The sequence below is a fragment of the Bos javanicus genome, chromosome 5, assembly GCF_032452875.1.
Source record: "Bos javanicus breed banteng chromosome 5, ARS-OSU_banteng_1.0, whole genome shotgun sequence".
Classification (NCBI taxonomy): Eukaryota; Metazoa; Chordata; class Mammalia; order Artiodactyla; family Bovidae; genus Bos; species Bos javanicus.
In genome coordinates this window covers 65,117,046-65,142,002 of record NC_083872.1, presented here as the reverse complement: position 1 = coordinate 65,142,002, position 24,957 = coordinate 65,117,046, and the positions used below count along the sequence as shown (strand labels likewise).

Genomic DNA, 24,957 nt, shown 5'->3' with positions numbered 1-24,957 from the left:
ATAGAAACATAAAGTCAAAACTCCTGTCATGGAAGGAAGAAAAATCTGAAATTCTAAAGCCAGGAATTTTCAGTTTAGTGTGCCTAAGAATAACCAGTATTCTACCTAAAATGCCAGTTTCTAAGACCAGGATCCAAGAACTCTCCATCACTAGATCTACGTTGAGGCTGAGTCCATCTGAACTGCATTCAAGGTGATTCAGATGCTAATCGTCTAAGGAGAACTTTTTAAAAGCAATCTGCATGGCTTATTATATTTCACATGATTCTTAAAATGATCCATGGGGGTACTATTACTTGTTTTTTAATACAGTTTTTGAAGTTTACAGTCCATTTAGTTATTACAGACATTGACTATACTCCCTGTGTGTATATTACATCCAATTGTTTATACCTCCCACTCTCCTCACCCCTATATTACCCCCCAGTGGTAACCACTAGCTTGTTTTTCTGTATCTGAGTCTGCTTTTCTGTTATATTCACTAGTCTGTTGTATTTTTTAGATTCTACATATAAGTGATATCACACAGTACTTGTCTTTCTTTGATTTACTTCATTTGGCATAATGCCTTCCAAATCTGTCCATGTCACTGCAAATGGCAAAATGTCATTCTTTTTTATGACTGAGTAGTATTCCATTATATATATATACACATACACACACACACATATATATATATACACATATATATACACACATATACACACACACCCCCAATCACTTCTGGTCAATTAACCTACAACAATGGAGGTAAGAATACACAATGGAGACAGTCTCTTCAGTAAACTGTGCTGGGAAAACTGGACAGCTACATGTAAAAGAATGATATTAGAACATTCTCACACCACCTGCAAAAGTAAACTCAAAATGAATTAAACATGGACATGGAAGATTGGATACTATAATACTTCTAAAGGAAAACATAGGCAAAATACTGACACAAATTGCAGCAATATTTTTTTTTGGATTTGTCTCCTGAAGTAAAGGAAAAAAAGCAAAAACAAACAAATGGGACCTAATTAAACTTAAGGAGAGCCCTCTTAACACTGACACTGACTAAAATAGTTACTATAAAGTTGAGCTCTGAGTTTCTTGGCACCTAAAGCAAATTGGGGTAACAGTGTATTACATAACCATCACTATATTCATTGAGAGTGGTAAACATTTTATAAATTCTAAGAGTTATGTATGTTTTTATTACTATCTATATAACAATCTCTGATGCTTACTCCTTGGAAGGAAAGTTATGACCATCCTAGATAGCATATTGAAAAGCAGAGACAGTACTTTGCCAACAAAGGTCTGTCTAGTCAGTTAAGTTCAGTTCAGTCCAGTCACTCAGTCGTGTCCGACTCTTCATGACCCCATGAACCGCAGCACACCAGGCCTCCCTGTCCATCACCAACTCCTGAGTTCACTCAGACTCATGTCCATCGAGTCAGTGATGCCATCCAGCCATCTCATCCTCTGTCGTCCCCTTCTCCTCCTGCCCCCAATCCCTCCCAGCATCAGAGTCTTTTCCAATGAGTCAACTCTTCGCATCAGGTGGCCAAAGTACTGGAGTTTCAGCTTTAGCATCATTCCTTCCAAAGAACTCCCAGGGCTGATCTCCTTCAGAATGGACTGGTTGGATCTCCTTGCAGTCCAAGGGACTCTCAAGAGTCTTCTCCAACACCACAGCTCAAAAGCATCAATACTTCAGCACTCAGCCTTCTTCACAGTCCAACTTTCACATCCATACATGACCACAGGAAAAACCATAGCCTTGACTAGACGGACTTTGTTGGCAAAGTAATGTCTCTGCTTTTGAATATGCTATCTAGGTTGGTCATAACTTTCCTTCCAAGGAGTAAGCGACTTTTAATTTCATGGCTGCAGTCACCATCTGCAGTGATTTTGGAGCCCAGAAAAATAAAGTCTGACACTGTTTCCCCATCTATTTCCCATGAAGTGATGGGACCGGATGCCATGATCTTCATTTTCTGAATGTTGAGCTTTAAGTCAACTTTTTTCACTCTCCACTTTCACTTTCATCAAGAGGCTTTTGAGTTCCTCTTCACTTTCTGCCATAATGGTGGTGTCATTTGTATATCTGAGGTGATTGATATTTCTCCTGGCAATCTTGATTCCAGTTTGTGTTTCTTCCAGTCCAGTGTTTCTCATGATGTACTCTGCATATAAGTTAAATAAACAGGATGATAATATACAGCCTTGACATACTCCTTTTCCTATTTGGAACCAGTCTGTTGTTCCATGTCCAGTTCTTACTGTTGCTTTCTGACCTGCATACAGATTTCTCAAGAGGCAGGTCAGGTGGTCTGGTATTCCCATCTCTTTCAGAATTTTCCACAGTTTATTGTGATCCACACAGTCAAAGGCTTTGGCATAGTCAATAAAGCAGAAATAGATGCTTTTCTGGAGCTCTCTTGCTTTTTCCATGATTCAGCGGATGTTGGCAATTTGATCTCTGGTTCCTCTGCTTTTTCTAAAAACAGCTAGAGCATCTGAAAGTTCATGGTTCACGTATTGCTAAAGCCTGGCTTGGAGAATTTTGAGCATTACTTTACTAGCGTGTGAGATGAGTGCAATTGTGCGGTAGTTTGAGCATTCTTTGGCATGGCCTTTCTTTGGGATTGGAATGAAAACTGACCTTTTCCAGTCCTGTGGCCACTGCTGAGTTCTCCAAATGTGCTGGCATATTAAGTGCAGCACTTTCACAGCATCATCTTTCAGGATTTGGAATAGCTCAACTGGAATTCCATCACCTCCACTAGCTTTGTTCGTAGTGATGCTTTCTAAGGCCCACTTGACTTCACATTCCAGGATGTCTGGCTCTAAGTCAGTGATCACACCATCTTCGTGTGGTCATGAAGATCTTTTTTGTACAGTTCTTCTGTGTATTCTTGCCACCTCTTCTTAATATCTTCTGCTTCTGTTAGGTCCATACCATTTTTGTCCTTTATTGAGCCAATCTTTGCATGAAATGTTCTCTTGGTATCTCTAATTTTCTTAAAGAGATCTCTAGTCTTTCCCATTCTGTTGTTTTCCTCTATTTCTTTGCATTGATCACTGAGGAAGGCTGTCTTATCTCTTATTGCTATTCTTTGGAACTCTGCATTCAGATGCTTATATCTTTCCTTTTCTCCTTTGCTTTTCGCTTCTCTTCTTTTCACAGCTATTTGTAAGGCCTCCCCAGACAGCCATTTTGCTTTTTTGCATTTCTTTTCCATGGGGATGGTCTTGATCCCTGTCTCCTGTACAATGTCACGAACCTCATTCCACAGTTCATCAGGCACTCTGTCAGATCTAGTCCCTTAAATCTATTTCTCACTTCCACTGTATAATCATAAGGGATTTAATTTAGGTCATACCTGAATGGTCTAGTGGTTTTCCCCACTTTCTTCAATTAAAGTCTGAATTTGGTAAGGCTATGGTTTTTCCAGTGGTCATGTATGGATGTGAGAGTTGGACTGTCAACAAAGCTGAGCACCAAAGAATTGATGCTTTTGAACTGTGGTGGTGGAGAAGACTCTTGAGAGTCCCTTGGACTGCAAGGAGATCCAACCAGTCCATCCTAAAGAGATCAGTCCTGGGTGTTCATTGGAAGGACTGTTGCTGAAGCTGAAACTCCAGTACTTTGGCCAGCTCATGCAAAGAGTTGACTCATTGGAAAAGATTCTGATGCTGGGAGAGATTGGGGGAAGGAGGAGAAGGGGACAACAGAGGATGAGATGACTGGATGGCATCACCGACTCACTGGACATGAGTTTGGGTAAACTCCGGGAGTTGGTGATAGACAGGAAGGCCTGGCGTGCTGCGATTCATGGGATCACAAAGAGTCAGACATGACTGAGTGACTGAACTGAACTGAAGCAGAATTATTTAAAGTCTGTAAATGTTGTCTTCTGAAGGTTTAGACAATTTGGTTGAGAAAAAAAGCTTCGTGGAAATATAAATAATGCTTAACTAAGTTCATTATACTCCTGGAATGAGTTAAACCAATAGACAACAACTAACAGTTCTAAGTTATAACAATATGACACTTCTGTCTAAGCCTCCCCAAGAGATGGCTTTGGTGTTAAGTATTTGTGGGTGAAGAATATCACCTGCCATATTATTAGACGAAGAATGCAACAGCCATCAAGCCACCAGCCACTGCAGCCACCCCCAACTGTTTACCTTGAGGGGATCCAGGATGGGGAAAAAGACAGGACACTGGCTAGAGATAGATACAGTGCATATCAAAGGAATGATTTCAATAAGTCAGACTCTTGCATCTTCCCATACATAGAAAAGTACTAAATTCATTAACTTGAGATGGCTCGTTTTCTTTAATTGACAGCAATCTTTTCATGCTCTGACTACCTGGTTTTTGTTGCAAAACTCATATATCGTGGCTCACATATCCTGGCTCCTCTCTTTCCAGCAGTCCCTCAGAGCCATCTGAGAGGCTGCCTTCTGGGCTTAAATCCTCAGAAATTTGGCTGAATAAAACATAATTCTCAACTTGTGAAAATTCTCAAAATGCATGTGCATTTTCCTTCCCCTGGCAACATATTTAAGTTCAAGCAACTTAATGGTGCCTATCACTACAGGGTGGGTAGTGTTGACTGAAAAGAATGCACAACGTGAGAGTTGCAAGTTTTATTTGGGGCAATACGAGGACTGCAGCCCTGCAGACAGCACCCCAGCTCTGAGAAACTGCTCCAAAGACATACGGGGAAAGGACAGGATATTGAATTGGCAGTCAGGCACATACTCTTTTAGAAAGTTTCTGCTCGTCTCATGAAGCTTCTGCTAGTCTCAAGAAACAGTTGTCACCATGAAGGATTTTAGTGTTTTTCTAGAGATGAGGAGATATAAGAATTGGGCTCACAAAATCAGCTCCTGAGAATATCTGACCATCTGCAGACCTGTCCCGCCGGTTTTCCCACAGCACACAGTGCCTCATTTCTGCTCTCCATCCTGAAGTCCTTCCGGGGGTGCTGGAGGTTACCAGCTGTAGCAGCATGTGAATTAATCCTTCCAGAGGTAGATGGGACTATGCCAAGTGCCAATTTGCGGCTGACAGAAGGACGCTAAGAGGTCATATTAGACATAAGAGTCAAAGTATCATTCTAGGATGTGTCTGTACTTAATTGTGTCCAAAAAACAAAAATTTGGGGAGTAATCGATCAGATGACCCTCCAGTCTATAATAAGGATTCTTTATATTTGTATTGATACACCCCGTTACAGTTCATATCAAGGTTTCCCATATTCATTTAAGCACCTCCACAACTCTCTATGCAAATTTCTAACAACCTCACATCACAAATTGGGAAACTAGGTTCCAAGATGCTAAGGGAGTTGCCCATGGCCAACAGCTGGTAAGGGATAAGGTAACAATAGAATCCCTGAGTATCCTTTTCCACCCAGTGGGCTGACCACACTATACACTCTCATTGTTAGATTAAAATATCAAACAGTTACATTTTTATTATCTTCCTGAATATCCTATTAATTTCTCTGCATTATTTATAAAGCGGTCAGATCAACTGCAGGAGCCAGCTAGATCACCTGCTTCTTTCCTTTGTATTAAAATCACAAACGCTTACCTCTCAAGATATCCTTGCACTCTTGATGAGAAAAGTCAGATTGATAAGGCTGCCTAATTTTGTAATTAAGTGAATGCCATCCAAGAAAATTGATTTCAAAAGTGTTTCTGTGAGAAAGCAGGGATGTTTCATAACAGGTTTAAAAATGACTGTGTGGATAGATTTTTTGTCTTTGAATTTTAGTTGTTTCCTGATTTCAACAGAGAAGCTATTTGTCACTTCGTAAATAGCTACCTAAACAGATGGCTTTTCACACATAAGATGCTATCACAGGCATAGAGATTCATGACATGACAATTTTAATAGCTGTTAATTACATAGATTTAAGGGAATCAAAGTCTCTCAGAAATTTTATAAAAACATAATTATTCTAACAAATTTAATGCTACTCCCCATCTCCCTGAAATATCCAAGTATGATGTGAACTCACTATGAAAATGAAAGTTGCTCAGTCATGTCTAACTCTTTCTGACCCCATGGACTGTCATCTGCCAGGCTCCTCTGTCCATGGGATTCTCCAGGCAAGAATACTGGAGTAGGCTGCCATGCCCTTCTCCAGCAGATCTTTCTGACTCAGGGATCAAACTATGGGGAAACCTGAAAATCTGGAGAAATTGTAGCACTTAAAGTTACAGAAACACACTAGTAAAAACATCAAAACATCCAAGTATGGCATTTACAACTCAAAGCTGTAACAAACCAAACAAAGCAGTTCAATGCAACAAACACATTGAGGGCCTATGACGTGCATGGTTCAGAACTTCCTCTCTGTACCCAGGTGAAGCTGGGTCCAATCCCTGCTCATCCACTTACTGTGGCAGAGGTCCCCAACCTCCAAGTCAAGGGCTGGTACCTTTTACCAGATCAGCAGCAGCATTAGATTAGAAATAAAGTGCACAATAAATATAATGCGCTTGAATCATCTTGAAATCATCCCCTCACCCCTAGTCTGTGGAAGAGCTGTCTTCCATAAAATTGGTCTCTGGTGCCAAAAAGATTGGGCACGGCTATACTATGGTATCGGAGAAGGCAATGGCAAGCCACTCCAGTACTCTTGCCTAGAAAATCTCATGGACAGAGGAGCTTAGTAGGCTGCAGTCCATGGGGTCGCTACTAGTCGGACAGGACTGAGCGACTTCACTTTCACTTTTCACTTTCACGCATTGGAGGAGGAAATGGCAACCCACTCCAGTGTTCTTGCCTGGAGAATCCCAGGGACGGCGGAGCCTGGTGGGCTGCCGTCTATGGGGTCACACAGAGTCAGACACGACTGGAGCGACTTAGCAGCAGCATACTATGGTATACGTCTTAACTAGTTATTTCATCTCACTAACACTGTGTTTGTCTTAAAGATGAGAAAATATAATTTCTACTCTTCAAAAAGCTGTTTCTGGAGATTAAATGCAACAACAGATTCATTTGACAATGGGTCCATTGGGCATTTACCATGTTCTAGGCTTTCATGCTGGGGACTCAGCAGTAAACAAAGTAGGAACTCTCTGCCCTCGTGGAAACTGCATCAGCCATGGCACAGAGTGGGTGTTCAGGATGTCAATACAAGAACTACTTTTTGACCTAAGATCTCAACCAGAGAGAGATAAGGAGCAAGTTCTGAAGTACCTGGGAACTCCCCAGAGAGCTGAAGTTTCCCAGCCACATTCTTACCTGGTACAGATGAACACATCCTCCCAGTCTTCATGTCTCTAGGTTTCCATGTAGAGGACTTTCTAAAATAACTGACATTTCTGATATATTGTTCCTTTCCAAAGGAGCCACGGTTTTGAGTGGGGAAAAGGTAATCTGGCTGAAGGTCGACAGCACTAGAGATTCTGGCCTCCTTTTTTCCCTCAACACCTGGGCCAGCATGAGGCAATGGTAGCCTGAATTTTTCCTGAGTCGGGCTGTCCCAAGGCCTGGGCAGAAAGTACAAAGGGGAGCAATATCCAACTTAGGCCACATTCTCCAAACCACTCTGGTCAGAAAAAGAGTGACTCAGCAGTTTACGAACACTCTGCCCTCGTGGAAACTGCATCAACCATGCAGTTTAATCTCTACATGCCAAGCACCTGCACCTACCTATCAACCAATCCTGAAATCTGGTGAGTTATATATGGGGCCCTGAACATTCCAGCACCTAGAAGCACCTGGACAGCCTCCAGCATCGTATAAAATGACTTCTGGGAAGTAAGAAATGGGAACTGCTCACGATTAAGGGAACTGTACAAAGGTCCGTCTAGTCAAGGCTATGGTTTTTCCTGTGGTCATGTATGGATGTGAGAGTTGGACTCTGAAGAAGGCTGAGCACCGAAGAATTGATGCTTTTGAACTGTGGTGTTGGAGAAGACTCTTGAGAGTCCCTTGGACTGCAAGGAGATCCAACCAGTCCATTCTGAAGGAGATCAGCCCTGGGATTTCTTTAGAAGGAATGATGCTAAAGCTGAAACTCCAGTACTTTGGCCACCTCATGTGAAGAGTTGACTCACTGGAAAAGACTCTGATGCTGGGAGGGATGAGAGGCAGGAGGAGAAGGGGACGACAAAGGATGAGATGGCTGGATGGCATCACTGACTCGATGGACGTGAGTCTGGGTGAACTCCGGGAGTTGGTGATGGACAGGGAGGCCTGGAGTGCTGCGATTCATGGGGTCGCAAAAGTCGGACACGACTGAGCAACTGAACTGAACTGATAAAGTTTCTACTGCTTTTGTTATACCTTTTTTCCCCTAATGATTAATGATGATGCCTCTATGTGCTTAGTGAAGGCAGAACAAGCAGGAATAGGGGATACCCTTTCTTCTTCCACTGTGAACCCTGGAAAGGAAGCCTGGGATGCTGAAAAATAAGGTCCACATTAAAGACAGGGAGGAGAAACTGTCAGCAGCTGAAAATTTAGAACCTGAAAGAGAAGACTTGGATTATGCAAGAAAGAATTAATGTTGCAGGCCTGAGACCATTTCTTTAGAAATGCTTGTTGGCCCTTGGCTGGCATCTGAGAACCTGGACTTCAGGACGGTTCTATCCATTCTCCAAAAGAATGGCTCATGGTGCCTGGGTTTGTTTAAGCAATGTGGGTTATGATGAACACCTGCTTTCCTTCTGGGAGTCTGGGATTTTGATACATGCGAGGCAGAGGGGACTCATGTGACCAAATACCCGCTAGGCACCAAGTCTTTAATGAGCTTCCCTGGTAGACAACACTTGATGCATGTTGTCACAATTTGGTGTTGGAGGAATTAACTACATCCTGCACAACTCCACTGGGGGAAAACCCTTGGAAACTTGAGCTTGGTTTCTTTCAGACTTTGTCTCATAGCTCAATAGGTAAAGAATCCACCTGCAATGCAGGATTCCCCAGCTCAATTCCTGGGTCAGGAAGACCCCCTGGAGAAAGGATAGACTACCCACTCCAGTATTACTGGGCTTCCCTTATGGCTCAGCTGGTAAAGAATCTGCCCGCAATGCAGGAGACCTGGGTTCAATCCCCGGGTTGGGAAGATCTCCTGGAGAAGGGAAAGGCTACGCACTCCAGTATTCTGGCCTGGAGAATTCCATGGACTATATAGTCCATGGGGTTGTAAAGAGTCGGACACAACTGAGCTTCACTTTCACTTTGTCCCACCTAAATTTTCTGTTTGCTGGTATTGTTTTGTACCCTTTCATCAAAATATATCTTAGCTGTGATTAGGACTATGTGCTGACTCCTTCAAATTCTCCCAGGGAATCAGTGAACTTGGAGTTGGTCCTAGGGACCTTGATGCTAAGGAGCTGCAGGAATCGGCCCAAGGACAGGATGTGGGCATGTGGGCCTGGGACTGAAAGTCACACAAAGCCTCTGGACAGATGCCTTTCTTCCCACACCACCGGAGACCCCTGTGCTGGAGAAACTGAAGTTTTGGGTAGAGTGAGGAGAAAATACAGATAGGAGACAGAAAGAAAAAGAGGAGGAGGATGCGGCATATTGCAAAGGTGGCCTTGGCTTTAAGTGGCCAAAAGGCCTTGATAAAGGCCTAGGGATCTTTCTTGCAAAAAACTTTTAGAGTAAGTTTAAGTAGGCACATTCCTGCTTCTCTTCCTATGCTTCTCTGCTTCCTCCCTCCCTTTTTGTCTCTAAAAGCTTCAGGTGTGGAGTATAGGTGCCTCTTGTTCAGGGAAGGAAAGAAACAGCATGTTGGAGGGGTCGCCTGGCCAAGTCAGCTCAGCCACACTGACCACACAACCAGAGCAGCTATGCTTTGCCCAGCCCCTTCTGACAGCCCTGAAGACGTAGGAAAGAGATGGAAAAAGCAGGGAGAAATGACTGAGCCCAGAATCCATTAACTCATTCTCCCCTAATTCCAGTCTCAGCCATAGTAAGAAAGCTCCAGTTTGGTCTGTTCTTGCTTTAACAAAGATGCATGCATTTCCCAAGGCTGTAGTGGTGCTTAACACATGGGAAGGAAAGTGATGCTCCCACCACACAAAGATACCACATATTGAGAGAGTGGGGGCTAACACGACCCAGTAGGAAGGTATGACATTTGACGTCCAAAGACTTGAGTTTGAGTCCATGCTCCAAGGTATCTGTGCAAAACACGCTCTTCTACAGCCTCAAATGAGTTTACTAATACTTATCCATAGTGGGTTGAACAGTACTCTCTAAAATATATACCCACCTAGGACCTCAGAATTTGAACTTATTTGGAATAAGGGTCTTAACCAATGTAATTAAGGCAAGGATCTTGAGATGAGATATTCCTGGAGTAAAATAGGCCCTGAATCCAGTGACAGTGTCCTTACAAGAGACAGAAAGGAGCAACACACACACACACACACACACACACCTTACAAGAGACAGAAAGGAGCAACACACACACACACACACACACACACAGAGGAAGAGCAAGGTAAAGATTGTTCCCTAGAGCTTTCAGAGGGAAGATAGTCCTGCTGCCATCTTGATTTCAAACTTCTGGCCTCCAGAATTGAGGGTGAATAAATGTCTCTTGTTTTATGCCATTTAAGTTTGTGGCTACTTGTTGCAGCAATCCTGGGATACCAATACACTGCTTTACAGGGTCAGCGTGAACATCAAGTGAGATAAAGAAGGTTAAAACACATTGTGAACTATTTAGAGGCATGTAAGTGGCAGCTATCATTATTAAATCAAAATTGGGGAGAGTAACACATTTCCTGTGGGAAACCAAGTTCCAGACCTGGCCCTAAGGACACACAGCCAGCAGCTCTTGCCAGAGAGGACAGAATGCTGTCACCTGACTCCTTGCCTTGCCTGGTCAAGACCGCCTCACTCCACTTGTACTTTGCGCCTTTGAGGAGGAGTCATGTGTCAGCTGGTGAGAAAGAAGGCGTCCATCTGCTCCCCAACGCCAGTCACGTGGCAAGCATCACACACTGAGGCCACCATCTGTGCTAACAACTCATATCCAAGTACAGTTCAATGTCAGCCCTACTCTCTTCCTGAATGAGCCAGGACCAAGGGCAGGTGACTCTGGGGCCAGAGTCTCTCCATGAAGAGCATTCTGGGTCAGAGCACTTCAGGCAGATTAAGTCCAGGCTAAAGGAGGAAGAGCTCACCACAAGGCCTTCCACGGCCAACCTCTGATCCAAAGGGTCTCACTCAGGACATTTTCAGGCATGATGTAATGTTTCCAGTACTTTCTGGCCTTTCCTTTTTAAGGGGAGCTTTGAGTGTTGATATGATTTTCCTTTATATTAAAGGTTGTGCTAGTGGTAAAGAATGTACCTGCCAATGCAGGAGACACAAGAGATGCAGATTCAATTCCTGGATTGGGAAGATCCCCTGCAGTAGGAAATGGCAACCCACTCCAGTATTCTTGCCTGGATAATCCCATGGACATAGGAGCCTTGAGGGTTATGGTCCACAGGGGTCATAAAGAGTCAAACACCACTGAAGCAACTGAGCATGCACTTATATTCAAAGCTATAGTCCTTGAGAGAGAGGAGAATAGATATAGATGGATCAAAGTAGTTGGGTAAGAAGTAGAATAGGGCAGAAAGAATATTATCATTGATAGTATCCAGAAGAGAGTCTGGAGATGCTTGAGGGAAGTATCCAGACAAAAGTGACAAGGTTTGAATCAAGATAGGGAGAGTGAACAGGGACAGATTCAACACAGCTTACTGCAGGGACGTGAGGAGCAGAAGAGAAAAGTATAGGATTATTCTAGGGTTTTGGCTTGGACAACTGGGTACATTCACCAAGAGAGAAAATACAGAAGGAAAAGGTGAATTTGGGATAAAAAGCGGGGGGCAGGGGATTGTGGCTAAGCCGAGTTGGGGTACCTGTGAGACATCTATATCAATATTTCTAAAAAAGTCAGAAAAGGTCAGGTGGGAGGTTTGAGCCTACAAAACAGAATACAGATCAACAAACAAAGTTACAAACCAGGAAGGGGAGAGGGAGTGAAAGGGCAGACTGTTATTTATTAAATAAATTTACTAAATGTATTATATTTACTAAATATCAATTAAATATATTGATATTTAAGGGATATAGAGAAGGTCTAGTGAAGGAGAACATAGAATAGAACCCAAGGCTTGAAGGGCTCCATGGAGATCTCCCAAGAGCTGAACAATCCCCACTGAAAGGGAGAAGGATTAGGATGGGAAAATATTTACTAGGTTTGGCAATTAGGAGGTCACTGATGATTGATATATCCCATGCAAGGGTGGGTGGAGATGCCAGATGAAGAATAAAGGGAAGAAAGGGGTGAAAAGAGAAGAAAATGAATGCAGGCTTGTCTTTGGAGTTTGGAGGAGAAGGGGTAGTAGCTAGAGGGCACTCTAGAGTTAGGAGTTGGGTTTTGCTTATTTTGTTGGTATTTTTGGTTTGTTCACTTTTGTTATAGAGAATTGGGGTTTGTCTTAGTTTATAGGATTTAGGACTTGAGTGAATGTAGACACTAGTTGGAAAGAAGCTGATAAAGTCCCTGAAAAGGCCAATGGGACAGGATCCACTATTATAAAGGGCAGACAGAGACTCAATGAGGGGTGTGAAGAAGAAAGTGATGAGATGAGTGTATTCTAGTGAATTATAACCACGTGTGAAATTATTTTCTCTGCTGGAAGCTCCAAAGAGGCAAGGACCCTACTTTTCATTTTTACATCCACACCACTTTCCACAATGGCAAGCACAGGCAGTGTTCAATACATTTTGGATGAATTAAGGATGTGCATAACTGGATTTATGATCATGAAAATTGTAGTAATTATGTGCAGCCCTCTTCTAAGGACTTTAAGTTGATTCACTCTGAATTCTTACAAAAACATATGATGTAGGCAATCTTATCCCTGCTCTATTTTAAAAGATGCATAGCAAATAAGTGATTAGAGCATATTGAAAACTTAAGATTTTTCTGGCTATTCTTGTGTTTCAGCCAAACAATAAAAGTACTTCTTAGTACAACTGACTCTATATAGCAATTTTTTCCTCAAGATATGAGGCAGATTTTTTTTTTAAAGCTCAACTATTGAAGGTGGGGGAAGGGAGAAGAGTCATCATCTAATTTCTTGTTCTCCTGTCTCTTATTAAGTCTTGGGCTTTCTGGTCAATATTCATTCCATCAATAAATCACATTATAAAATAATAATATGCATTCTACACAAATTAAAGTGACACCTCTAGTTTCACCCTGAATCTTGACTATACTTTTTATATTGGAAGGTTGCAAAATGTTAGTTTAAGACACAAAATACTGAAATCTTGGCCCTAAAATTAAATGAGGAAAATAACACAAAAGCATTTTCTGTAGCAGCCTATACTACATTAAAATTCAAGAATAATACAAGCCATAAACTTCTTTAACAGAGAGGGGCTCCCTGACATTGGTCTTATGGATGACTTTTTTGGATCTGACATCAGAAGCAAAAAATAAATAAATAAAAGATTACAATGAAATAAAAGAGAGATTACAATTATAACGTTACTGCACAGCAAAAGAAACCATCAATTACATAAAAAGGAAAGCTCCTGAATGGGAAAAAATATTTGCAAATGATATATCCAAAGAAGGGATTAATATTCAAAATATTAAAAGAACTCATACAACTCAAAAGAAAAAAATATGATTAAAAAGGTAGGCAGAGGAACTTAATAGACATTTTCCCAAGGACAACATACAAATTGTCAACAGATTCATGAGAAGATAGTCAACATTACTAGTCAGGGAAATGCAAATCAAAACCACAATGAGATAGCCATTCTAACATGTGTGAGGCATCACCAAAAAGACAAGCAATAACAAGTATTGGTTAGGATGTGGAAAAAAAGATACACTGATCAGAATGTAAGTTGGTGCAGCCTCTACGGAGAACAGTATGGAGAGTCCTCAAAAGTTTAAAAATCAAATTACTGAACAATCCAGCTATTCTACTTCCAGGAATTTGCCCAAGGGAAATAGACTACTTCCAAAAGATATCTGTACTCCCATGTTCATTGCAGCTTTATTCACAATAGCCAAGATATGGAAACAATGTAAGAGTCCATCAACAGATGAATGGATAAAGATGTGGTATGCATGTAAAACAGAATATTATTCAGTCATTAGAAAGAAGGATCCTATCATTTGCAATATGGATGGACCTTGACGGACTTATTAAGTGAGATAAAATATACTATATGAGCTCACTTACCTGCAGAATTTTTTTAATGAATGAAAATGAATTTATAGAAACAGAACAGATTGGTGGTTGCCAAAAGCAGAGGGTGGGGCAAATGGATAAAGATGGTCAAAAGATACCAACTTCCAGTTATAAAAAATAAATCCTGGGGAGGTACAGCAAGGTGACTACAGTTAACACTACAGCAGTCCCCCTTTCTCATGGTTTCAGTCACCAGTAGTCAACCTCGGTCCAAAAATCCTTGTACAACAGACCTCACACACACCAGCAAAAAAATGACCTCTGTCACCTTACTACGGTTTCAGAGGATCTGAGGTACTACTATCTTATATAGATCAATGCCATTCAAATTGTAAGTTGCAATCATTGGTAGACAACGGCATAAATTTAACGGATCACTACCCACTTCTGGGGGAAAAGCAATGCATATCAGAGTACATGACACATGAGGATCAGTGTTATGACCTGAAACATTGTTTTCAGATGTGAGAGAGAAGGAAGAAAAGTAGAGGTAGTGGATCACAGTATGAAAATGTTTGTCGCTCTAGGTAATGGCAACACACACACACACTGCAAAAACAAGCTGAAAGCCACAAGCTAAGACAAGGCAGTGGCACAGCATTTTACAACTCACTAAGCACCGCATCCAAGCCCAAACCAGGAAATCGCAGGAGCCAGGTAAGGAAAGAGAGAAGGAATCAGTGGGCCAGAGTAGTTAATAGAAATAGTCACTTTCCTAAAATCCTCACATTTTAGGATTAACAAACTTGTCGTCATTTTGATCTCATTTGAGTCTCACACCAGTATCATTTTACAGATGAAGCAATCAAAGCTCAAAGAAGCTAAGTCCTTCGGGTGAGGGTACCATGCTATGTGACTGAGCTGAGACTGAGGTCTTCAGTCTCCTGGCTGCCCACATTCTCACTATAACTTCACCAGTTCCAATACATCCTTGAGATCTCTCAATCTACTGTCACTCTTGAGTCTTTACCTGTTTTCAAAACTAAATAAACCCCACTTGCTATACCCTCTGATTTTGTTTTAGTTTTGTTTGCTCCGGCGGGTTCTGAGCCCGCTTTTGGAACCTGGATCCCACAGCGCAGCCCAGGCGAGCGCGCGGGCCGTGGGGCTACAGCTCCGCCTCTGCGTTACCTGCGCGCGCCTGCGCCTTTCCGGCTCCCCGGGCTCCGGGCGCCTGGGCTCTAGCTTGTCCCGGCAGCCGCAGACACCGCCACGGTGGAGCCCGCAGCTCCTCCCGCCCTGTCCGCCGCGGAGCCCAGCCCACGTGTCCCAGTCACTGACTGCTCATCTCCTGCCAGCATCGCCCACGTGGAATCCCTAATTGTACTTTCCCCCCCCCTTCACTGAACTAATCAGATTTTCTTATTTGTGATTATTTAATATCTGTTTAATCCACTAGCTTGCTCCACCGTCATTCCAAAAAGAAAGGAGTCCTGTGTCCTAATGCAGTGCTTGGCCCACTCAGTACTTGCCACTCAGGGAACAGCTGTTGAATAAATGGACACCACCTCGGATGAGAAAAGCGAAGGGAATTCGCCCATTCTCCAGTTACAGCCATAAACCATCTGTATTCTTATTTTGCTGAAAAGAAACCGCCGTAGAAAACTTCCAAACTCCTACCCTCCTAACCAGGCACACAGTAGTCAGAAGGGTGCCCCTTTGTTGGAGGGAAATATTACAAGGTGTGCCTGAATCTGGGTGCTCAGAAAATCTGCCCCATGCATCACCACCTCCCCCACCACAGAATTCAAAGCGTAGATCCTCTATGCGTTCCCGACTTTGAAAATAATTTACAAGTCAGTTGCTCTCCAAAAACCCACTGGATGAACTCTAATGAACCACATCTCAAAAACCCTAACCTACTTCAACTCCAGACTCAGTTAAACAAACAAGTGGCACAGTCATCGCCTCCCACCCCAGCCGACTTACCATACCAGTGGCTTGAGAAATCCACTGTGCAGCCAACTTGCCTTTCCCCCTTTATAATTTCTTAATCCCTTCATTTCAATCAGCTGATGTAGCAGAGGCTGTAGTGAGCCCTGACACTCCCCCAGCTGCTCTAAGTATTGGTGCTGATGGCGTTCAGCTGAGTTTCTCTGTCTTTGGGGCCTTACCCTCCAAGACAATGTCTCAAGGTCACACCCCTTTCCGGTAGCAGGTTGCCTCCAGGCAGTGATGAGAGGTACAAAGCCCCACTGGGGGACAATTCTGAAGGCCGGCGGCTCCAGATCACCCTATATGATGCGTTGAAGCCTGTGTATGTCATCACAGTCCAAATCCCGGCTCTACCCAGCCCTGCTCCGTTCCCACTCCCATCCTCACCACCCACATCCACAAATACACTCATACACATTGATCTCAAGGGTTCTCCCCAATAAACTTCTTACATTTCCATCTCTAGCTTGGAACCTACTTCCCAGGAAACCCAAACCAAGCTAACTAATCCCGCCCACCCCCCCACCCTCAAGCAGTACTGTGGTTGTTGGTGTTTTTTTGTATCTAAAACCATGTATACAAAAAAGTCAGAACACATACCACACTGGTCAATCATTTTCCCAAAACATGGTATAAGCAGACCTTCTGCTTATAACTGGTGGTAAAGCAAATGTCTTTATGGAGTGCTGTTCTGGGAACTCAGAGGCATGTTTTGATAAAAACAAGATTTCCAAGGATCTTTAAAAAGATCCCTTTCCTTCACAGCACCTGCCTGCTCATCACTATACTATACTATACATTTTGGGGTGTGATTTTGTTGTCTGCATCTCACACTAAATTACAAGCTCCACAACAGTCATACAGGAGCTTGTCAGAAAAGCAGGATGTCACCCTCAACCCCCATCTACTGAATGAGAATCTTCAGTTTAACATCTCCAAGCGATCTGTATTCACATTAAAGTTTGAGAGAACTGGCCTAAACAATAAAGTTTCAGTAATATAGTTCAACTTATCTGGAAGCACATACAATATCCACTCAGTCACATACCACATCTATTAATCACCAAGATGTGCTGAAGCTACCTCCAAACTACCCCTCAGACGTGCCCCTTTTGGATTATATTGCTTAATCCCAGCTCAAGCCTTCTTATCTCTAGAGGACCACACATCAGGTAGCAAGAATCTGGATGACTGGATGAATGGCTGAGTTTATTGGAGCATTTTAATGCCTTTTGATTCTAAAATATATCATCCTTTGCAAACCAGATTTAATAGTTTTAAATCAGGTTTTTCAGTTTCATATATCAGAAATCCTCCAGAAACTTCATCGCTGCATCATTTAATTGACTTTGTCCTCATGTGCCATTAATCATTCCCTGATTCACTGATGCTTTCAATCTTCTAAAACTAAATAACCACTATACCTGGAGAAGGGATTAACGGGATTGTGCTAGAATCAGAAGTTAATGGCAGCACATGGTCTTGAATTCTGAAAAGAACGATACAGCCAAATTTAAGAGAACAAGAGGAAATTAGGAAACTTGAAGAAAGCTCAGTGATTTATTTCTCTCAGCCAGTTCTCTTGTCAAATAAACATTCCCAACCATCCTCTTAGTTCTAAAATGCGGGCAGTCCCCAACTAACCTCAGTTTTTCTCAGAGAAGTGGCATATACATGAGTTAAGATTCTAAGTCCGTTCACAGATGTCAATTAACTCATGGAATCCCAAAAAAAGTTGAACACCAAAGTAATAGCCCCAGAGAACCCAACGACCCCATATAACAGCATCTCTGTATATAATGCATTCAGTGCTCAAGTTTGACTATAAGGACACACAACCCATAATTGCTCTGGGATCAGTCTCCATGCACTGCCCACTGTTTGGAATACTAGTTCCTCATTTGAACAACCTCTACTCAAATGCCTGCCCTTCTACTGTGACATCTTCTACCCAGCCAATATTCTAGAAAACCACAGATCACCTTCTAGAAAGCCAGGACAAGCGGTTTCACTTATTACAACTTCCCAACATTAGCAGGTTAACCATGATACCTACTACATTCCATATAAACTTTACTAGGAAACATTCCATCACATAAAATTAAAGTTGAATTACCCCTTCAGGGATGTTTTGACAAAAGGAAAATGTTTTAAAGACAGAGAAATAAGGGGGTAGGTACCCATTCCATTTTTGTTTTGTTTTAATTTATTTATTTTAATTAGAGGCTAATTACTTTACAATATTGTAGTGGTTTTTGCCATATATTGACATGAATCAGCCATGGGTGTACATGTGTTCCCCATCCTGAACCTCCCCCCACCTCCCTCCCCATCCTATCTCTCAGGGTCATCCCAGTGCACCAGCGCTGAGCACCCTGTCTCATGCATCGAACCTGGACTGGCGATCTATTTCACATATGGTAATATACATGTTTCAATGCTATTCTCTCAAATCATCCCACCCTCGCCTTCTCCCACAGAGTCCATAAGTCTGTTCTTTACATCTGTGTCTCTTTTGCTGTCTCGCATATATGGTCCATTCCATTTTAAATATCATATAAAATGTTCAATTAAAACGAGAGAGGAAAGAAGAAACAGCAAACAAATGCAATGAATAGAAAGCAGTTACAAAGCAGTAGATATTTACCCAGCTCTATCAATAATCACTTTAAATGTGAATGGTTTAACTATATCAGTTAAAAGACAGATCAAAAGAATGGATAAAAGCAGAAGTCCAGAGAACTGCACTGGACTGAATTAGTATAAATCAGTGGTTCTAGACTAGGGGCTTCCCTCATAGCTCAGTTGGTAAAGAATCCACCTGCAATGCAGGAGACCTGGGTTCTACTCCTGGGTTAGGAAGATCCCCTGGAGAAGGGAAGGGCTACACACTCCAGTATTTTGGCCTGGAGAATTCCATGGACTATATAGTCCATGTGATCGCAAAGAGTTGGACACAACTGAGCGACTTTCACTTTCATTTTCCCGACTAGGGGCAATTTTAGAATCAAGAAGACTTTTGGCATTGTCTGGAGATATTTCTGGTTGTCACAATTGGCATCCATCAGGTAGAAACCAGAGATGCTACTAAACATCTACAATGCACAAGACAGCCTCCATAACAAAGAATTACTCAACCCAAAATGTCAATAGGGCCAAGGTTGAAAAATTGGTATAAGTGAACAAGAAAAGACCTATATGCAGCATGAGATAGAATTTAGGAAGAGTCAAAGGACACAAAGAAACATAGAAAAAGGAAAATCAAAAGTGTGAAGGATATACTTTATCAAAGACAGTCCTGGAAATGTCATAAAGGTGGGGGCCCACTGCAAGGTCAAGGTACAACATATAAGAAGAGAAATGCAAAGGAAGGAGGCAGTGTTAAGAATTGATGATGAACATGGGACCATGGCACATATACTGCAGATGGTTAGCAGCATTCCTAGCCTCTACCCATTCAATTCAGTGCAGTAGCTCAGTTGTGTACAACTCTTTGCAACCCCATGGATTGCAGCACGCCAGGCTTTCCTGTCCATCACCAACCCCCAAAGCTTGCTCAAACTCATGTCCATTGAGTCAGTGATGCCATCCAACCATCTCATCCTCTGTCTTCCCCTTCTCCTCCCACCTTCAATCTTTCCCAGCATCAGGGTCTTTTCAAGGGAGCCAGTTCTTCACATCAGGTGGCCAAAGCATTGGAGTTTCAGCTTCAGCATCAGTAGATGTTCATAGTACCTTCTGTCCCATTGTGTCAACCAAAAATACCTCCAGACATTGACAAATACCCATGAAATAAAATTAACCCTGGCTGAAAACCATTCTTCTAGAGGGATCTTTCTAAATTAAACATGTATTTCTTCCTCTCTTTATTTCTTTCATCTTAGCTTTTCTTCTAGGCTCAAATTCCTTCTTTTCTAAAATAGGCTCTTCAGGGGACTTCCCTGGTGGTCCAAGGGCTAAGATTCTGCACTCCCAATGCAGGGGGCCCCGGTTCAATCCTTGTTAAGGGAACTAGATTCCACATGCTGCAACTAAAAGTTAAAATCCCACAACTAAAGACCTGGCACAGTCAAATAAATAGATTTTTTTAATAAAAATATTTTTAAAAATTAAATAGGCTTTACAGCCATTCTTCCAGTAGCTGTGCACTGGGTACACCTTCCCAGTCTTTCTCCAAAAATGTTCTAATGCTGACCTCCCTCTTCAATGATCACTTAGCTGGGTTCAGAATTCTGAACTGACCATTACCTCTTTCAGCACTTTGAAGATATCGATTCACTGTCTTCTGGCCTCTATCATCATCATTGGAAAGGCTTCCTCCTTAATTGTTTCTCATTCGTGGTAAATCTGCTTTTCCGCTCAGATTGCTAAGATTTTTCTCTTTGTCTTTTGCTGACTCACCACAATATGTTTATACGTGGATTTATTTTTACTTATTCTGCTCGGCATTACTGTGTTTCTTGAATCAAAATATTTCTGTCTCTCAATTCTGGGAAACTCTCAGTGATTATCTTTTTAAAAATATTCTCTCTCTCCATTCTTTCTCTCAACAGAGATTTTCAAGTGGGAGGGAAATGGAGAGAGGGAGAGAGAGTGGAAAACAGAGGAAGAGATGAATTTGGAAAAGCTAACCCCAAGGACATAGAAGAATTAAGAAGTGGGGAGGCTCCTCTAGTAGAGATCGTGAGAGCTGGAGTGAGATAATGCAATGGGGATGGAGAGGATGCTCTGAATCAGAGACACTCTAGAGTAGACAATGCACATGTCAGTCAGCTGGCTGTGGAGGCTGATGGCAGCAGAGTGTTAAAACATGAGGACACCCAGTATCTGCCCTGGGGTCTGCATGGACTGTGGCACCATTAAACAGAGTTGGAAATTCAGTCTGAAAACTGTAGGAAGCACTCTCCTAGAGTTAAAGTGACTTATCTTACCTCAGAGTTTTCTTCAAACTAGCAACAGAATCAAATCTCTATGTGTGTGTGTGTGTGTATGTATATATGTATACATAAATTAACTTTATTATTGAAAACAGGAAGGAGAGACTTCCTTGGTGGTCCAGTGGCTAAGACTCTGTACTTCCAATGCAGAGGGTATGGATTCAATCCCTGGTTGGGGAACTAAGATCCCACATGCTGCAAGATGCAGCAAAAAAATAAACAAACAAGAAAGAGAAATGAAACTGGAAGCTTTCACACCAAAAAAATACAATTAAAATCAATAAACTGCTGTAAGAAATCAACAAATGCAATAATTAACCTATAGATAATCATAGTTGAGACTCACAGAAGTTACACCAGAATCTATAATATTCTATTATAAAATACTACCTGCTTGTTTAATGTATCATTGTCAGGCTTACTTTGTAAATACACAAATTATTATTACTAAAAACCAGTTGCTTGTAAAAATTCAACATTTTATTGCTAACAGAAAGTTCCTAGGATTGAAGAGAAATATGGGCTTTTCATTTGTTTCTGAAAACCTACAAGTTAAAAATAGAAACCTCCTCCAAAAATCAGACTGTGAGGCTCTATGGAAAAAGGAAATGAAAAGTCAACTCAAAGGGAAACATGTTAAAATGCTAATCTGGCAGCTGCCATTTCACATTCCTCTTTGCCACGAAATGCCATAACCTCGCAGCTGCCCGGGCCAAAGCCAGCACTTTTCTTAACTTCGGATTTTACTCAACTTTTTAAAGCAGGCAGAGTCAGTTTTCAATCATGATAAATCAAAGCGCAGGAGATTTCAAACATAAATATGGAAAATGTTCATACTTCAGATCATGATTTCTCTACTCTCCAATTGACCTTCAATCAGGACAACCAGAAAGATGCTCAGGTTTCCAGAGCTAATGGTATGCAAATATCCCCCAGCATCCTGCAATATCATCCAGCCACTTAACCAAAGACACTTGTGTGTCATATTTGTGACACCCCAAGGTGTGTGTGGGAAACTCAGGAATAAAAATCTCAGGAGGGAGCAGTCTGCAGAAAGCAGACACTGAAGCTTGCTCTGTGCCATGCCCACAGCATCCCCTGGATAGAGCCCAGGCATCTTCATTTCTAAGCAGCTGGGGACTCTGAACATTTAGTGAAGTCTGCAATCCACTGTTTAGAGACTGCTCTCGATCATCTGGAAAGTCTGCAATATCAGTGTCTCATCTCTAGGTGGCAGCATCTGTGAATTTGTTGAATATCATTGTGCAATGTTGAGTGTCAACCTTCAAAAATTTATCTCCAGAACAGAAATTATGCATTGAATTTCTCCGCCTAAACCATTATCTCTAAGTGTTGTATCTGTAGGGGGAAAAAAATAGTGGCAGGATAGATTTTGCATATTTTAAATCTCCAACTCAAGACTCTAGAAATGTTTAATAAACTGGCCATTCTTGCCTAAGTAAAGCTTTCCACAACTCAAAGTATAATGGAAGCAATAAATTTCAAAGTAAGATGCTGTGAATATTCCTCTTGCCCTGGCTGTATAAGTCATGAGCCCCAAAGATCACATAGATCAGTGGTCAACATTTTTTGCAAAGAGACACATGGCAAATATTTTAGGCTTTGCAGGCCATAACATCTGTCACAATTACTCAACTCTCCATTGTCACCTGAAAGCAACCAGAGACAAATACATAAGTGGTTGTGTCCCAATAAAACTTTATGTATGAACACTGAAATGTGAATTTCACATGTCTCAAAGATTATCATCCTTTTAATTTTTTCCCACAGTATGGTCTGAATGTTTATATCCCTCTAAAATGTATACATTTGAAATCCTAATGCCTAATATGATGGTATTAGGAGGTGGGACCCTTGGGAGGTGGTTAGGTCATGAAGGTAAAGCCATCATGACTGGGATTAGCATTCTTATAAAAAAGACCCTACAGAGACCCTCACCCTTTCTGTCATGTAAGGACACTACGAGAGGTCTGTGACCCAAAAAAGGGTTCTCACCCAACTATGCTGGCATCCTGATCTCAAACCTCCAGCCCCCAGACTGTGAAAAATAAATTTGCTTTTTTTATGAACTACCTGATCTGTGGTCTTATGTCATAGCAGCATGAACAGACTAAGATACTGACCATTTAAAACAGAAACTATTTTTAGTTCTTGGGCTGAAAAAAGAACAAGTGGCAGCCAAGATTTGGCCCATTAGCAGTGATGGGCAGACCCCTGACATAGATCAAACTGGTGGAGCATCACATGTTGATGGTAACTGACTACCAACTTGATTGTATTCAAAACTTTCTTGAATACAAGAGTTTAATTCAGGATAGATGGCTTGTCGCTACGTAGAGAATAGAAATTAAACAAACAAAAAGTCCTGGAATTCTGATTTAGAGTTGATTTCCAGATGACATCATACCAAACAGAACTAATGCTTAGGTCAGATATTTCTGAACACATCTGACCTTACTTCTGATACACCCAAGCTATTTAAAGGCCAGCAAATACGGGAGAATTGTTGGGGTCCACAAGCAGAAATACAGGTGCAATCCTCAGTAGGCAAATGCGTGAAGGGCTCTTTAAACACACTGTGTCCTGACTCTCCAACAGGAGGCCACCACCGTTACCTGTTGTGTCCTGGCTCAGGGTTTCCTGGCTGCTGCTGCTGTAAGAAGGCACTGGAGTGATGGACAGTGAGGCTGGGCAAGACAGAGGCGTGGCCAGCTCCGTCTTGCGAGTGAGGGATCGGTGATACACTGGGACGCCTGCATCTTTGGAGATGAAGAGAGGCAGATCTGATGGTAGGGTGGGTCTGCCTTGTGCATAGGGATTTTTCCAGCGGGTGAGCCCAATTGCAACAGGCCCTGCAACATCATAACCTGGCAAGACAGACACATAAGGTCAGGATCAGCAATTAAAACATCACATCATCTTGCCTTTTGTATTTCCCCGAAGTCTTAGCTGTGAGTCAATAAAACACCACTTGAGATAAGGCTTCATGTTACTAATAAGCAGGCAGGAATTGTAACCAATGTATGTTTATCAAGCACATACTGTAGGCTGGGTGCCCAGTCTTTGTCCTTCAGGAGCTCAGAGTCTAATAAAGGAGATAAGACTTGTGATTATAATGAAAAAATAAATGAAGGTCTATTACATTCTGGTTTCCCTAGTGGCTCAGATGGTAAAGAATCTACCTGCAATGCAACAGATCTGGGTTCGATTTCTGGGTTGGAAAGATCCCCTGGAGAAGAGAATGGCAACCCACTCCAGTATTCCTGCCTGGAAAATCCCATGGACAGAGGAGCCTGGAGGGCTACAGTCCATAAAGTGGCAAAAGTTGGACACAACTGAGCAACTAACACTTCCACTGTTATTACATTCTAGGTACTTTACAAAAAGTGACTGTAATCTTCACAGCAATTATACAAGGATGTGTTGTTCAGTCGCTAAGTCATATATGAGTCTTTGAGAGCCCATGGACTGCAGCACGCCAGGCTTCCCTGTCCTTCACTATCTCCCGAGTTTGCTCAAACTCATGTTCTTTAAGTCGATGATGCCATCCAACTATCTCATCCTCTGTTGCTCCCTTCTCCACTATTTCAGTTTTATGGATGAGGAAACTGAATCTTCCCTAGGCCAAGCAGCCAGTAAGTGCCAGGTCTGTCTGGCTCCAAAACCTACGTTCTTTCTCCTAAATTACAACTAACGAGAATACAAAGTGAGAGGAAAGAACTAAAGCAGGACAGAACACTCCTTAGGATTTTGGGAGACAAAGCCCTTCTCAGTAGAGGAACTAGGTCATGGAAAAGATGGCATGAACTTG

The 24,957-nt window shown here is 42.0% G+C and overlaps 1 protein-coding gene across 15 annotated transcripts in view; it reads right to left on the bottom strand.

The window, feature by feature from the left end:
- ANO4 (anoctamin 4) overlaps nucleotides 1-24,957 on the bottom strand; it is a 431,104-nt gene that overhangs the window by 380,074 nt on the left and 26,073 nt on the right. For 14 of the 15 annotated variants that reach the window (XR_009736492.1, XM_061417051.1, XM_061417056.1 and 11 more), the window contains exon 3: nucleotides 23,762-24,013. Coding sequence is in view for 10 of the 15 variants with exons in the window: in XM_061417036.1 (XP_061273020.1) it covers nucleotides 23,762-24,013 (252 nt within the window). In the remaining 5 variants the exon portion in view is untranslated. Of the gene's footprint in view, nucleotides 1-23,761; nucleotides 24,014-24,957 lie in introns of those variants that run through there. The other variant, XM_061417047.1, reaches the window with a different exon arrangement.